General features: G+C 37.4%; 1 protein-coding gene across 3 annotated transcripts in view; it reads right to left on the reverse strand.

Annotated features, from left to right (window-relative positions):
* arhgef10la (Rho guanine nucleotide exchange factor (GEF) 10-like a) overlaps positions 1-17,114 on the reverse strand; it is a 175,486-nt gene that overhangs the window by 72,217 nt on the left and 86,155 nt on the right. For all 3 annotated transcript variants that reach the window (XM_036151338.1, XM_036151337.1, XM_036151339.1), the window contains one exon: positions 9,514-9,614. In XM_036151338.1, the coding sequence (XP_036007231.1) occupies positions 9,514-9,614 (101 nt within the window). The remainder of the gene's footprint in view (positions 1-9,513; positions 9,615-17,114) is intronic.

Raw genomic sequence — 17,114 nt, forward strand, 5'->3', positions numbered from 1 at the left:
AAATATGTGCATAGAAAGTGACAGGTGAGAAGGGAAAGGAGGGGCTGGGTTTTGTTTTGGTCTACAGATCATGTTTTCAAGCACCACCTAGCGGTGAAACATCACTTATTGATCCTTTAAATTAAATGAAAAGTCTGCATGTGAAAGCTTTATACATGTGTGCCTAGTTCACAAATGAAAGCCAAGAAACTGATCATGCCTGTAAAACTGAAAAACTGTAACTTATACCTTCATTGAAGAAATTACCATCCTCAATATCTATCCTAAATGAAGATGTAAGTATTAATACAAATATAAATCTAGAGCTAAAGCCTTTTTACTTTTATTTTAATCTAATTGCAAACATATTTGCCATTGCTACAGAGTCAACATAGCTTTTAGTCAAATATGATGGAAATTATTAATTCATACTTATTACTTACTGAAGACAGTTTGTGCTGATAATCCATTCACCTCCACATTTAGAATGCTTAAACACCAGAAGCAAAACCTTAGACATGATTAATCTATCCTTGGTAAATGGATATGTACCACAGGCTTTTAAAGTAGCTGTTATTAAACCTTTACTTAAGAAACCCTCTCTTGAACAAGATGACCTAATAAATTACAGACCTATATATAATCTTCTTTTATTTAAAATTAAAAAGTAGTTGCTAATCGAATATGTGAACATTTACAAAGTAATGACCTATTTGAAGAGTTTCAGTCAGGCTTCAGAGTTTATCATAGAACTGAAACAGCTCTGGTGAAGGTCACTAATGATATTCTCATGGCCTCAGATAATGGACTTGTGTCTGTACTTGTCCTGTTAGATCTCAGTGCTGCATTTGATGCAGTTGATCACAATACTCTCCTAGAAAGACTTGAACATACTGTAGGGATTAAGGGGGAAGCATTAGGCAGGTTTAAATCTTTTTGTCTGACAGATTCCAGTTTGTTCACGTAACTAAAGCTTCTTCAAACTCTAGGGTCAGTGGTGGAGTACCACAGGGTTCAGTTCTTTGGGGCAATTATCTTTACTATGCACATATATGCTCCTTAAATACTCTTACCCAAAGACCATAGACAGTTGGACAGTGCCAAAGAGCAAGTATATAGTGGTCAGATAAAATCACTCATGCTGTTTGGACTTGTAAGTGAAAAACCCATTTGGGACATAATTTGTCCAGTGTAGTGTATTATATGCTGATGGTTGGCATTTTGGGTCATTCTAGAAGCATTTGTGCAAATGTTACTCTTATAGTTAATATATGTAGTGGTAGATAAAGCAACATCACATTTACTGATAGGAAGTTAGATTGTTGAATCTACTTTTGAACGTTTTAAGTAAGTTTGGGATAGTAACTTTGAGGGTTGAAGTTAAAAGATACTAGTTATTAATAAAGGAAGTTCTATGTTTGTCTAATCTTAAGTTGGGACTGGATAATAGATTTTATTTAGTAATATCTAAAATATTGTTTTTCAATGCCACTGCATTTTCTAAAACATTAAAAGGAATGTCAAGACAGTACAAGTTTATGGGAGGTGGATGAAGAAAAAATGTTTGCTCTTTAAGAAAACCAAGAAGGGTAGACCAAGGTAAGCCAGGAAGAACATTGAAAAGAGCGTGGACTTTTGGAATAATGTTATTTTGACCGATGAGTCAAATATTCAATAGTTGGACTCCAGAACAGAGGATATGCCTGTTAAATCAGGGCTGCCTTTTTGTCGAAAGTGGAGTTTTCAATTGACAATTATTACATTTGGACACATTATTATGTCTTGTAAAACCTAAAATACAGCATTTATGCTCTGATGTTCCTGTTTAAAATTCTAGTTTAAAGTTCAATGGGATCTAGAAGAGCCCCAAACATTCTGGAGTGTGCATTTCTCAGATCAACAGAATCGTATACAAATATTGCCCCACTAATTCAGATTTTTATTATTCTAGAAAATGGAAAAAGGGAATAATACAGAAACACACACAGTTTTCCCTTTCCCATACACATCCGACCGAAAAAAAAAAGATGCAAATTCCATACCTTTCAAGACTGAACATTGCAGTTTAGTTACAGAATATTATCATTCGTAAAACTGAGTTGCGTAAATATAATATACATAGTTGTCACAGTCAAAAAATAGTCATAATATTACTGATACATGTTTGTTTCATTAATCATTGATTTGAAGCTAACAATTTAAATTTAACAATTCAACAAAGTAAAGTTTTGAGTCTGCTGTCTTCCACATATCTTGTAATGGTGCTGGGATCGAACACTTAGAGGGAAGACTCCCTCTCTTCTCTCAGTTTTGCTATTCCAATCATGCCTTTGTCTCAAGTCTTTTGCTGATTAATTTGATTAATTTGCAGGGCATGGTGCTATATCAGCCCTGGTGACACAAAGGGTAAAGATATAGCCTAATTAAATACAGCAGCGCAATTGATATTTCCCATGGATTAATGCAAGTGTGGGATCTGTTAATTAAATCCGTGATAATGTTTACTCATCATAAACATTTCCCATGTTTGAGCACAGCGAGATACAAAGATAATCTTTGCAGTCTGACAGATTAATTTCAGAGCTAACAGAAAATGCTTCCAGTGGAGGAGTTGAAAGCTGACATTCTTCAGTGTTCATGTTAAACTGTAGGTGTTCAGCAGAACATATTCTATGTTCCTTTTTAAGTGGACAAAAAAAAGATAAGATTAACACATTAGATGTGGGTCATTGCTTTTGTGAAGATAACATCTGCATCTATTTGTTGATTAATATTACCATCCAGCGAGCTATATTTTGTATTCCCTTTCCTTGTCTTCTCCGCAGTAAATGTTGACACAGCATACGGTATCACACAGTGGATTAAGAAGGTGCACCCAAATGTGTGTCAGTTTCTCTAAACCACACTCCACTCATATAGACGCACATACAAGGGAAGAGAAAAAAAACAGTTCTGCACACTTAGCAATGTAACCGCAGGCAACGGCCTCCTGCTTGGTCTTTCCTACCTACAGCGGGACTCAGGGACTGATTGCTTGTCTCAATCATCCTTTTAGTCCAACTCCCCCATCACCAACCACCACTTCCTCCTCTCCACATGTTCACGGAGACACACAAAACACATAATCATGCACACCCTCAACATCCACCCCCACCTCCCCCATTTTGCTCTCATTCATTCTTCTCATTCTGTCTCCTGCGCCTCAGCAACAATCTCTCATGATTTGACGGGCTCCTCTTCTTGTGAGAGCCATCAAAGTCTGACGCCTTAACCCTTTCTGAAAGCGCCGAGGCTAAATGGTAGAGAACAATAAATTCTGCACTGAGGAAGCCCATTAATTAGGCAGTGCTTCTGGCCATTTCATGAAAACTCTTCAGAAACAGCTTGGCCACTCAAATAGACTTAAAGAATGCAGCAGCACACCAGGTTTCTAATAGGCCCAGCGGGTCTTGGTGAAGAAGCACTATGGGGTAATTCTCACTTTCTATTTAAAGGCCTTATAACTACTGCGCATGACTTCATAAAGTGACAAATGCTGTTTACGGGAGAAGCACCACATTAGGCTTGGCTTCTTTATCACATTGCCTAAAGCTTCCATCCACTAACAAGGCCTGTTGCAGGCCTAACTAATAACACAGGATGCATAAATGCCATTAAAAGCTACTGATATTCACAGATGTGGTAAAGAGAACTCTTCCAAATCTAGATGAGCAATGTAGGCTACGTTCCCTCTAATTGGAGGTAACAGGATAAACACTAGTGTGAAGATGGGTCAGGGGAAAATGAGTTTTGCGATATCTAATTACTTACTAAATCATGCATGATAACATTTGCTGCTTGTGTTGTCCAACATTCAGGGACATTCCAGAGCAAGACAACCATTTCAGACTAAACAGCATCATGGTTCGGTGAGTTTAAAATGCTGATTCAACTGTAGGTCTCCCTCTAAACAGAGGACAGGCCTGCCTATGACTGCAACGACGGGGGAGCCTCGGTGACGCTACATCATCCGTGAAATTAAATCAACAACTTCTTCATTGTAATTACCTTTGGTGAATTGGGAAGGCAAAGTGTTGGTGTAAAACAATTAACATGTAATTGTCATCCTGACCAGGTTGGTGGAGATATAAATTCCCATGAGAGTCAATGAAACCCATCTCGCCACCCACCTCTGTTAGATTTGCTTTTATTTAAGAGGTGGATGAAACCGTAGCTTCTCCTTGGGCCCAAATGTCATTCATGAACGAATGTGTGATTAAGATCTACAAATGTGTGATTAAGATCTACAAATGTGTGATTAAGAACTACTGATTTTCTACTAAAATAAGACAGTTTTCTGATTATTATTCCTAACAAGCGTAATGTGACTTAATTTTTTATCTGACACACATGAAAAACTATTATATAATAAAATAAAATATTTTCCTTTCGCAAGGCATAAACATGATGTTACCTTGTTAATTGAAGTTATTAAAAGCTGTGAATTAATTGCTCAGCACAACTGTGGCGATAATAAGCAATGCCAATTTATGTTAATGTACATAAACCAATCATCTGTCAAAGTTCTAACTAAAATATGGATTTTCTCATCTTTCTATTGATCAGTCTTCTGAGTATTAAAATAATCAGATGATTTCTGTGGATTTTGACAGCATTAGAATTTATTTAGTATTAGTGTAAAGTATCTACTTTGACCTCAGAGGGAAAAACTTAACAACCTCAGACGGGAATGCTTATAAGGCGGAGGAGGTAAGCTTTCAGCACTAGTACAAACTCATGACGTGAGTACAAAATTATGTATTTCCTAATGGTTTCCCACTTTTGCTCTCTTACAGAATAAGGTCGGATACAAAGGAAAACACATTTAAAAGGGATTAAGAAGTGTATCTGAGCACATGTCAAAAGTATTTGAAGGAAAAGCATGCGCAGGTGGCGTTGTCACGATAAACTCATCAGCCACAAAGAAGCGGATTTAGGGAAACATGAGAGCAGTGTCACATCATAAAGCCAATGAAAAATGGATTGTGGTATTATTTTCTAAACTTCGACATTTTGATCTTAGAGAAACTTGCTTCCAGAATTTTAAACTTTTAACATGACAGTTACCTCACGACTAGGACAATTTTCACATTGTAAACACTAACACTTACTCTTTCCATTGTTAAGAAAAGAGCAGATTCACATTAAAGTTTTACACATTTACAATATTTTCAGTTAGTGAGCTTTAAAGCTTTCTGGACATCTAAATCAAACATTTTAAATACACTTCATACGTTCAGGTAGTTTTATTTTTAAACATTTGGACCGCTTCTTAAAGGAGACATATCAAGCAAAATCCACTATTTTAGCCGTTACATTTTGTTACGTACTATGAGTCTCAAGGAGTGCAGAAAATGAAGTCTGTCCAGGAGCTGTGTCGATATCTTTATACACCTTTTTTTTTGGGTCATATTTTTCAACCAATTAAGTTATCGTTGTTGTCTAAAATGTTTTTTTTTTAATGCGGCACTGTTAAACATGGTCATGGACTTCCAGCTTACCAGTCTCGCAAATCTGCCATTTGTATTTCTCAAAACAGTTTTGTAGTCCGAGCTGAAAGGTGCCGGGGCTACAAGTGGATAACTCATCGACTGTTTATTACACCGTTCCCCAGCATACTGCAACAATGGCCGAATAGGATGAAGTTGAACGCACTGTGACCCGGAGAGGGGGCGGGGTGTGAAATGTGTCCTTTAGTTTTAAAGAGAGCACATCAAAACGAGATGCTCTTAGATGCATCTTGGAACAGGGGCCAAAAGGGGGAATGGGGGCAGGGGGGATAAACAAGGAATTTAGACCAAAGCATTACAGTTCCACTTTATATAGACCACAACTGAATGGTTTCAATGTGAAAAGGAAGAGCTTAAAAGCATAACATGTTCACTTTAAGTCAAATACACAAAGACTGAGCTGTGTTTCTTGCTGCCCTATTTTATTAGGAAAGTTAGGTAACTAATTCTAGTAACCTCAGTGTGTTACATAATTCTTCAAATACATTTTCAGACATGATGATCTCTCTCTCTCTCTCTCTACACGTGTTCACATTTAAGAGACAGGAGACCCTAAATATTTTCAGATGGAATATTTAAATTGAAACATTTAACAAAAAAAGCACTTTTTTTCCAGAGTTTAATGGGTAAAGTTGTTCTCTTTACACAATCTATAGAAGTTACAGTATCTGAGATGTTTCTATTTTCAGTAACATGGCTGCATATTAATGACGTGCAAGTAACTTCTACTTTTTGGGGAAACAAAAGATGAGGGAGTTTGCAAAAATATACCCAGAATCAGAGAAGTAGAACAACCGAGTCTCATGAGTCATGCAAAACATTATATTAAAAATTCAGTTCTTTGTAAATAAATAATGTTATCCTGACATGGAAACATGAATTTAGCTAAACTCTCAGACATAAGGACAACGTTCTTAAAGAAACTGACACAAATTTGAAGACATGCTGTCAATCACTGAGAGTGGAGATAGGTTAATAAAGTTGGAAAATGGTCTGTATGTTCTCTACAGTTCCACTGTCCAAATTACTGTCCTGTAAATGTATTTCAAAATCATCTAATTGCTTGATATCTTAACTGTAATGACATTGCAAGAGCAATCAGATCATATTTTTTTTTTTGTTTTAGTGGTGAACAGGACTAAGTCTCTTTGGCTAAATGAGTAAACCCTACATTTGTCAATTAAAAAAAAAACACTGAAGAAAAAGATTACAAATGTTATAAGACAGCTGAAAAATATATTGTGTAAAACAAGCACTAGAAGGACCAAGGGAATAGGATTGCATGACAAATGAAGACAGCTTCTTAAAGCGAAGTGAATAAATATGATAGAAAAGTGCAGCATTTACATTTTATTAGCATTTTATCCGTGTTGACTGCCTATTTGTTTGCCACAACCATAAAATGCAATAAAGAAAGCAAATTCAATACATGTTTATTTGCTATCCTCTCTCGAGTTGAACACCCAAATCAATTTTTCTCACTGAATTAATTATGTCTCACTGAGTAAGAAGGTAAACTTTCCAACCCATTGTCCTTTTTATCTTTTTTATCCTAGCAATTTTTTCATTTTGTTTATGGTCAAGACAATTAGTTATTGTTCCAACACCTACGGTACTTATTAGAGAGACAGGTATGGATAATTTGTGCCATCTTGCTTTGAACATCACCAATGTGGCAGCCAAAATAGGAGGGGGGCTGCCGACAATAAGTGTGAAGCTTTGCTCATCAGTACGCCTGCTGCGTTGCTGAGAAAGGTTTGAGCAACAAGGGAAGGCTGGAAATGCTGAGCTTCACTGCAGCCCCATCTTCCTCTGCTCCTGATCATTACACATCCACTGATGATGATTTCATTTGAGAAAATGATGTATTCACACAGAAAAAATAAATATAGTTGAGTGTAAATTTTGAATATTAAAGGAGAAAATAAAAAAAATTGTAAAAACTAATATTACAAAATGATTAACTTTAGGCAAATTCGAAACACATTTCCAAATCTAATTTTGTTTACAACAAAAAGCTTTTGGAAACCGCCGATGATCCGGACGATGTTTGAACAGTGCAAAGTTCTTCCTCTGACAATATCGACTGCTTACTGTAGCTTCATTTGACTTCCAGTTGGATCAGCAGACTCAATGGATAGAAAATGACACTTTGACTTTAAATGTGTCTTTGCCTGGTACGTTTTACATTAAAACATGTTTCCATCAGTAAATGAATAGGAGGTGGGAAGAGTAACCAGAAATTGCATTTGTGTAAGAGTAGAGTTATTTCAAAATAATATTACTCAAGCAGAAGTAAAAAGTATGATGCACTAATACTACCCCAGGAAGTGTTTTTTTTTATCATAATATATATATATATATATATATATATATATATATATATATATATATATATATATATATATATATATATATATATATATATATATATTTTTTTTTTTTTTTTTATATATATTTTTTTTTTTTTCTTTTTTTTTTTTTTTATCAAAATGACACTCAATTAACTGAGTAAATACAAATAGCTACTTTCAACCTCTGGTTTTACAACAAATGGGTCAGATATTATAAAGTGAGTGGAATCTGGGAAAAATGAAATACAACTTAAGCATTTACACCATAAACCCAATGCAAAAATATTTTGGTGAGATTGCCAAATGGAGAAGTGCGATTCATCACTCATATCATCGAACCACATTCAAAGATTTTGACCCATTCTTTGTTTGTAGAAACAGTCTGCATGGCTAGATGCTTGACTGTATAAACCTGTGGTCATGGAAGTGATTGAAACATTTAATTTAGCATATTTGCATGGGAGAGTGAAGACTTTTGGCAATGTAACGGATATAACACAGTTACTACATCCATTTTGACATACAGTCTAAGAACCCAAACTGGCAAATAATCTAAAAACCTTTTTTGTATTGACTCATAAAAATGTATGTTTATTAATTAGTTTTACCTAACATTTTTGGTTAGCTGTTCTTTCATTAAGCCACTTTCAATGCCACCCACAACAGCACACTGTTTTCAAGAGGAAGCTCGTGCAAACTGAAGCAGTGTTGAGAAACCAAAACCCAGCTGCATGTTTTATTTATGTATTGTTGAACAAGAGGATCAAATGTGTAGAAGTAAGTTTGAATGAAATCAAAAATGCATCGCAAACATATGTTAAAGTATGGTTGACATAGGAAGTATGTGCAGAGGTGCCGACTAGATTAAACATGCATGTAGTTGTGGGTAAGCAAACAACAAACATAAATGTTTTACTATTATCGGTACAATCAACACTGCTTTTAACCACTGGATCACAGCAAACATCAGTGGAAGCCTTGATGAAGACAATGTGTACCGCAAGGTCAGACTGGTTTAGAGGACAGAGGTCAGACATAAATAAAATATGAAACAGGTCTTCTGCTCCCTGCTGAGCCAGGTCTGGAGATTTGTTTCTTGTTATTTTTCCAGCAATGAAGGTTGACCGCTGGCAGGTCTCCATAACAAGATGTTCAGAATGGAATTTGAAAAAAGAAAAGGTTCTCCTGGTGAAAGTGAAGAAATGCAGAACTACAAGAACTAAAAATATATATATATCTACAACTTTTTTTGTAACTTTAAATCCTTTTGTCCTTTAGTGGAATTTGCATTCATCATGAGTGATGTGTTTTTATAAAACACAGATGGACTTCTGGAAGAGAACTAATTAATGACATTATATATGGGTTAGTTTTACTCTTTATATGACCTTTCAGTGACCTAGTTAAGATTTAGCTTTATCTCTGATTAAATAAGCTGCAACAGCAGTTGTGCACTTCATTGGCAGAGTGTGAAGCAAACACCGATAACGCATTTGAGCTCTTGGTTAACACACTGTTAGTGCTTTCATTGCATTGCATCATCCTATTTAAGAAGAAATGACACAGTGATCCTTCTTTGTGAGCGTGTGTGAATGTGTGTGAGAGTTTATAAGTATGCCATGTGTGCTTACGTTGTGCAATCTTGGCCAAGTGCAGTCGGTTGACCCAGGAGATCTTACTAAGGGGGTTGGGGGTGTTGAAGACCACCATGAAACTAACTGGACGGCCAGACCTACAGGAGAACACACATGCACAGACAAACATAGACTCAGACTCAGATGCATGCACATATAGATCAATGTCCAAACGTGCTGACTGGAAAAAAAGCGACACAGGTACAAAAACATTCACTTGTGTGTATCCAGATATTGTCTGCTGGAATCTGAAAAACTATACACTGTTACTCGGAAATGCTGAGTAAATGTTACAAACATTTTTATATAAACCAATAAAAAAAAAAAACTAATTACAGAAATTCTGTTGGTTGCATAGGAAGGACATTATGTTTTTTAAAGACAGCCATTTAATATGCAAATATTTGAAAGCAGATGAGTTATCTATTTTAATTCAAAACAGGTTAGTTGTATAATACTAGATAAAGTTTACTTGAACAGACACCAATGGCTAAGCTTGCAGTGTCTTGGTAAATTATTCATATAAACTAAACTCTGTTACATTTGATCATGTTATAACCACAAACCTAATTGTATTTTAATGGGACTTTATGTAACAAACCTGCTTTATGTAGCAAACAGTATGGCACAACTCAGGTAGAAGGAAAATCATACATTTGTACAAATACAAATGTAGAAAGTGTTGCTGGCATTTGTATTTTGTCCCTTTTAATTTGATGTTTCTAAATTAAATATATTTGCCATATAGAGTTTTTGTGTGCAAGTACAGCTGTTCTGTGAAGGCCTCAGATGTTGGATGGAGAACATTGGTAAACAACGAGCACCATAAAGACATAGAAGCACAGCAGACAGATCAGCAATAAAGTTGTGGATAAGTTCAAAGGAAAATTAAGATTTAAAGCAAGATCAAAGGCATTGAATGTCACAAAAGAGCACTGTTCTATACACCACCCAAAAGTGTAACTGTGGCCCGACTGCAAACCAACCAAAGGATGCCTATTCACCTAAACTGCCAAGCCTGCCAAGGAGTGAATTAAAAAGAGAAGCAGCCCAGAATAAAGAGGCTCATGATATCACTGGAGGAGATGCAAATATCCACAGCTCAGGTAGGAGAATGTTGACAGGACAACACACATTTGGCCTTGTATAAGATTCGAAGGCAGAAAGCCATTCATGAGAGCACTGCAAAAAAAGTGGCGTCTAAAATCAAGATAAAAATACTAAATCTGAGGGGAAAATTACTCAGAAGAAGTGAAATTATCTGTCCACGCAACAAGATGATATTACTTAACAATACTTCTTGTTTTAAGATTATAGCTTAAAGTTGAACACTTAAAAATTAACTTTTAACACAAGATAAATCATCTAAAATACCTAAAGCTGTTTTTTTTTATTAGTATTAGTATTATCTCACTAAAAACAGTGAGAAACCATAAGAAATCTGATTTGCAATTTGTCAAAACCCATATAAAGAAGTTGCCAAACACAGACAAAACGGAGCTATGTTAAGATTACACAAAAAACAAAGATTTTACCTGGGTGGTGGAACACTCACACTACATATTACCATGGACGCACCACCCCCTGGTGAAGCATGGTAGTGGGCAGCATAATGCTGAGGAGAGGCTTTTCTTAGGCAGATCATGAAACTTGGCAATAGTTAATGGGAAGATGGATGGAACCAAAAACAGGGAAATACTTGAAGACAACCTATTAGAGGCAACAGACTTCAGACTGGACCGAATACTCATCTTTCCAAAAGGACAACAACCATAAACCTACTGATAGAGCCACAATGGAATGGTTTAGAGCAACTTAGCTTGACCATTAGATATACTTTATTGGGATTCTGATAGTAAAGAATTTCTGATAGTAAAGAATTAGAGTTTGATGTGTAATAGATAACTGAAAAATACCAGGACAAATTAGTCAGAGAAAAAATAGCCCGGACGAGATAAGACAGTCTTTCATTTCATGGAAATTTGAGTTTATTACAGCAACATTTTTATGTCAGAGCAGCTTTTTTCTTGGTTAAAGAACTACAGCAGTTCACCTCAGTGTACAGGCGCTTTGTGTTTTAAGCCTCCACATAAATATTCAAAGCATGCTCTGATGATCGCATAGCCTGGTCACAGTAAATCGCTTATAGGTGGGCACAAGCACTCAAAGAAGCACAAAAAAAAAGAAAAGAAAAAATCCACTAATGTGTGGGCTTTGCTGGCACAACTAGTGGCAGGCTCTGATCAGTTACAGCCTTTTGGAGCCAAATCAAGCTTTGGCACAGTTGGAGACCAGAGCTCAGATGTGTGAAAGAAAGAACAAAAGCAGAACTAAAGAATTTCTAAATGATAGACTCCACAACCAATGAAGTCTTTGAAATGAACCCCACTAAAGCACATTTACATACATTTACAAATAAATGTGATTGTTTTAACTAGAAAGTCATTTCATCCAAATATTTTACATTAAGATTTTCTTTAGCAGAACGGTACTTTTAATCTTACCAAAGAAAAATCACCAAGTTTAAAGAAAGGACAGGGGCATAAATACTGAAAAGATCATTCTAAATGTTTCAGTGTACTGTCTTGTGATGTAATCCCTAAATGAGCAAGTATTTATTGTGATACTGGGTCACTATTGTGATCTAATGTAAAGGTCCTGATCCTTCACAGGAAGACAAAGCCACAATGAAGGAGTTTGTCTTCTGATAAAAAAAAATTGCCTTCAGTCTTTTACATTGCAATGACAACATGAAACTAAAACTGCTCACCGTGCTTGTGGTTAATCAGTTCAATTCAATGCAATTTTATTTAAACAGCGCCAATTCACAACACATCATCTCAAGGCACTTTACAAAGTCTTATCCAATCAAATCATTCAGACATATTGGTTAACACGTTTCCTGTCTAAGAAAGGCAGATTGCATTGAGTCTTAACAAGAAGCATTCACTCCTCATTAAAGAGTGTAGAGCCACAGGGACAGTCGTCTGCATCGTCAATGGCTTTGCAGCAATCCCTCATACTGAGCAAGCATGAAGCGACAGTGGAGAGGAAAACTCCCCTTTAACAGGAAGGAAAAATATCCAGCAGAACCAGGCTCAGTGTGAATGGTCATCTGCCTGGACTGACAGGGGGAAGAGAGAGCCGAGAGACAATAAAAGACACAAAAAAGCACATTGATCGAGGAATCCTTTCTATGTAAAAGAGGGTAATGGCAGAAGATCTGCCTCCCCTAGATGATTTCACAGATAACAGAATGCCAGACGAGATGTACCTACTATGAAGAGAAAAAAGACAGAGAGAACATAACGTTAAATATTGAAATAACAACAAACAATGCAAATAGTAGAACAGTAGGAGAACTCAGCCGAGTGAGATAAATATATCTCAATGTCCTCCAGCAGCCCATGCCTATAGCAGCATAACTATAGAGATAGACAAAGTCATTCAGGATCCTGTGACAGATGGTGGTCAACACCAGCTTAACAGCAAAATACTTCCAGGCCTCTCAAGGTGAGTCAGAGGTCAGTGCAGGAAGTAGATCATAAACTGCAACAGAGGGAAGACCTCAACACAGGGTAAACATTGTTGTGGACCAGCCTCTCAAGGATTTTTATTATATGCGAGGACAGTGTCACCACCCTCTAGCAGCCGAGGTTCTTTGGATGTTCAATCTTTGGTACTGGTACCATATAAGATGTATTTCGCAGCTCTGGTACGTCCCCCAGCAGCATGCTCTTGTTAAACATTTGGTCCATAATGCCAGCTGGTCTGTTCAGCAACTCAGAACCCGAAGCTGGTGCAATTCAAGCTTGTAGCCTCTCACTCCTTGAATCCTTAGAACTTGTTTTTCATCTGTAGTGCGGAAAGGTACAGGGTGGTGGAGGTGGAGGAGGACTGTGTGTTTGGAGATGTGAATGACGAAAAGGAGTATTTTAATGCAGAGGGAGTAGTGGGTGGCTGAGAGCTGAGAGGTGTGAAGGAAGTGTATGAAAAGCAGGAAGAGATTGAAAATAGGGGAGGGGGAATCGGTTGAAGCAGGGGTGTCTGGGCTATAGGAGAAGCGGCTGTCTGATCAAACCTGTTGAAGATCTGATTCAGGTCATTCACCCACCCTTCATAACTCATGGGGCGTTATGAAGGTTGACTGGGAGTTTGGTATGTGCCCTGAAATCAGGCACTTCCAAGGCCAATTCACAGTGACATGATGACAGCTGACAGTGTCCAGACTTCCAACACTGATCATCCACAAACACAGCAAGATCCCCTCTTCTCATCAGTCTTTTTAGTTATGTCGGCCCGGAGCGGATAAAACCATCCATGGTTATGTGTGCCTGGGGTTAATGCAGTTAGCCACGTCTCATTTAGCTGAATCAAGCCAATTTCCCAATAGTCCCTCTGATGACAGGTAAGCATGACCCGTTCAACCAGCTTGTTGGGCAGAAATTTCCCATTTCACATCATGGGGGACAGGATGACACAACTGTTGAAACACCCCAAGCCAGCATGAGTCCCGTGTCTGTTTTTCTACAGTTTAGGGGAACTTTGGGAGGCTGATGGGGAGGCAGCATGGAAGAGTCAAAAAGCACATAATGGTAATAGCTGATCCCTTGTACAAATGGGTAAACTACCTCACTAGCATGCAGTCAACCTTTGCATAGCTCTGCTATTGAGCACATATTGGAGTCAGGTATGTTGAAGCAGAGATACCTAAAGTTTGCAGGACACTGGCCCTCGATGAATAGAGTTTCACACCGGTGTATGTGGAGCTGGAAATGCAAATGGTTGAAACTAATCTCTGTACAGACTTTGTATCTACTCAACCTGGATTACCTACCTCTGCTGTTTACATAAGAATCTAAATAAAAAGTTAAGTCTAAGGAATAAATGTAGTCAACAATGGTCCATGAGCAACATTGATGATTTAACATCCATGTGAAACAAAGCCCATTTAGGAGGTTGGGGGACAATATCAGGAAATGGACAAGAGGTAGACTCATTTAATTTGAGTTTTCTTTTTAAAAATGACTTTTGGTAATATTGAATTATTTAAAATGCACCTGAATGGAAGAAGGAGATGTTGGATAATACCAGATCTGTGTGGGGAGAGGAATAAAGAGGTAACCACAGTGATCACGCAGAACAAACGTTAATAAACAGCACAAAGGCAACCATCCCACACTGAGTCTCAAGTATGAAGCAGAGCTGAAGCAACGGTCTAAGTAAGCTGACTGCTCTCCCTTAACATCTCGTAGCATAAATGTGCCATCTGCTTAATTAGGGAACCTGCAAAGAACTGTGGACCCCTGGCAAGACAGTCCTGATCATGAAGGAACCCCCAAATAGGGGCAATAGCTTCCAACTAAAGACAAATCACTTCCTTATGTACAATGTAGAAACTACTGTCAGACATCAAAAAAGCCAAGGTGAGTGAGCACATGGCTCATTACCTGAGTGGAACCAAGAAGGGAACTGACAGGAACACCTGGGGGGGTTCATCACCTACAGGGCAGTCACTAAACATTATAAGACCAGACATTCAACCGAATATAGATTTTCACTTTAACATTTGGTCTTTGTCAAATGCTTTGTCCATTTTTGTTAGCTTGAAATCGATAGGAATATATGTGTCTATTTTTCTTCTCCTTTCCCAGATACCTGTTGAACTGAAATATGATCCTACTCCAAGTCTAAAGGGAGACCAGCATTACAAGCCCCAAATTAGACAGAACTCGGTGTCTAACAACTTGGAACGGCTTGTCTTGTCAAGATTCATCAAGCTTTATTATAACTAGAAGTAGTCTCTTTGACTGAGGCTGTGCTGTCTTTTTTTTTAAGCATTGAGTAGCTATCAAAAGAAAAAAAAGCTTTTTCCCATTTTCCTGTGAAGTCTACACGAATCCTGGTGTTATTAGAAGGGGAAGACAGGAAAAGGAGGAAGGGAGTGTGTGAAAATGGTTGACGCAGGAACAGACATGCATAAGGAAGCCAATTTCACACTTAACCATTATTAGCAGGTAATTGAGTGGAGAAGTAATGCAATCAGAATGCTATTTCTGCATACCTGGTGTTGCTATGTGCAAACTCGTTTTTCAAAAAATCGTGCTGCTTTGTGCAAACCCGTTTAAAAAAAATAATAGATGTATGCCCAGAGGGGAGGGACATATGCAAAACATGAACAGAATTAAGACATATCAAACCTCTTTCACATGTTGAAAAAGTGAAACTTTCTTAGAGAGGTGTTACTCAACCCATTCAATGCTTAAATATATGGCAGATGCACTTTGCCAAAGAGTGGGAGAGACAAGGTGTGACAAGAATAAAGCTTTTCACTTGGCTCAATGCTTCAGGTAGGTACTTCATGCACACCCAACATGCTAAACTGAGAGCAGTTTCCATTTCTCCTCACTGCCCAATGACTGACAGCCGCAGTGCAGGTGTGCTGCGCGGCCAGAATAGAGAACAAGCTCACACATGCTGGCAGAGGGGACGCCGGGAGAAATGGGAGCGTAAGGAGAGTCAAGAGGGGCAGAGGACAGAGAGAGCAGAGCAAACTGAGGAGCAAAGGGAAAAGATGACCCAGTGAATATAGGGGGGTGGGGGGGGGGGGGGTAGGTCAGCTGTGACGGTAATGCACAAGAACGGGACAGATGTAGATGTGAGTGCTTAGTGGCATCATGTCATGCACCTGTTCGGAGTTCACCTTCATCCTGCAAAGAACCAACCATTCAAAGGCAAAGTTAGCTCTGCAGTTAGTGTGAAAACGTAAAGGGCACGAAATGTACTTCCAAAGTCTGTAAAAATCTTTAAATTGCTGTAACCTGAGTCACATTTTTATTAGTCTTGACTGATTTTACAATGTCCGATTCCCAATATTTCCACATGCAACAAAAGACCAATAAATAAAGAGAAAAATATTTAGTCTGTGCTATTTTAAAAGGTTTTACTTTTTTCTTACAGACAAGTAACAGGTTAAAGGAACTATTGTTCTAAGGTCAAGGTTGCATCTGAATTAATTCCAAAAGGGTGCAGTTTTTATTACAAAAAAATATTAATTCTCAAGCACAGTTACTTTCTGTTAGTATAGGGGACATCTCCCTGGCTGGATGTAAAACAAAAGCAGCATCTGAAAGTGATAATAGGATCCATTAGGAGAACTTTGACTCATAATAAACATCAAATAAGCATAAATATATTAGTAACCGTTTATGCTAATTTGCATATTACTTTTACTCAAAGCACAGGATATTTTGTACTTCAACCTGTATAAAGCCATGCTTGAAAAGATATTTGAAAAAGGCCAAATCCATCTACTTTTAGCATGTGATTGGAATACATACCTGTTATCATTGCCCTGTAACAAGCACATATTGACTCAATACTGCAACAGAAAATAATCCCACTATTTGTCATCCTCAGAAGTCCTTTTGAAATTGAAAATATGATTTTTGCCTTTTTTATTATTTCTTTATGGCATTATTAGTGTCTAATCAAAAAGCTTGAGTTGTAATAGTTAGCTCATCAAACTAGTGATGTTATAGTCTTATAACAGCATTGCTGGCTTTTGTGCTGCCCATTCCAGTGTAAGATGATGATTA

Source organism: Fundulus heteroclitus, chromosome 20, assembly GCF_011125445.2.
Source record: "Fundulus heteroclitus isolate FHET01 chromosome 20, MU-UCD_Fhet_4.1, whole genome shotgun sequence".
In the NCBI taxonomy this organism is placed as follows: Eukaryota; Metazoa; Chordata; class Actinopteri; order Cyprinodontiformes; family Fundulidae; genus Fundulus; species Fundulus heteroclitus.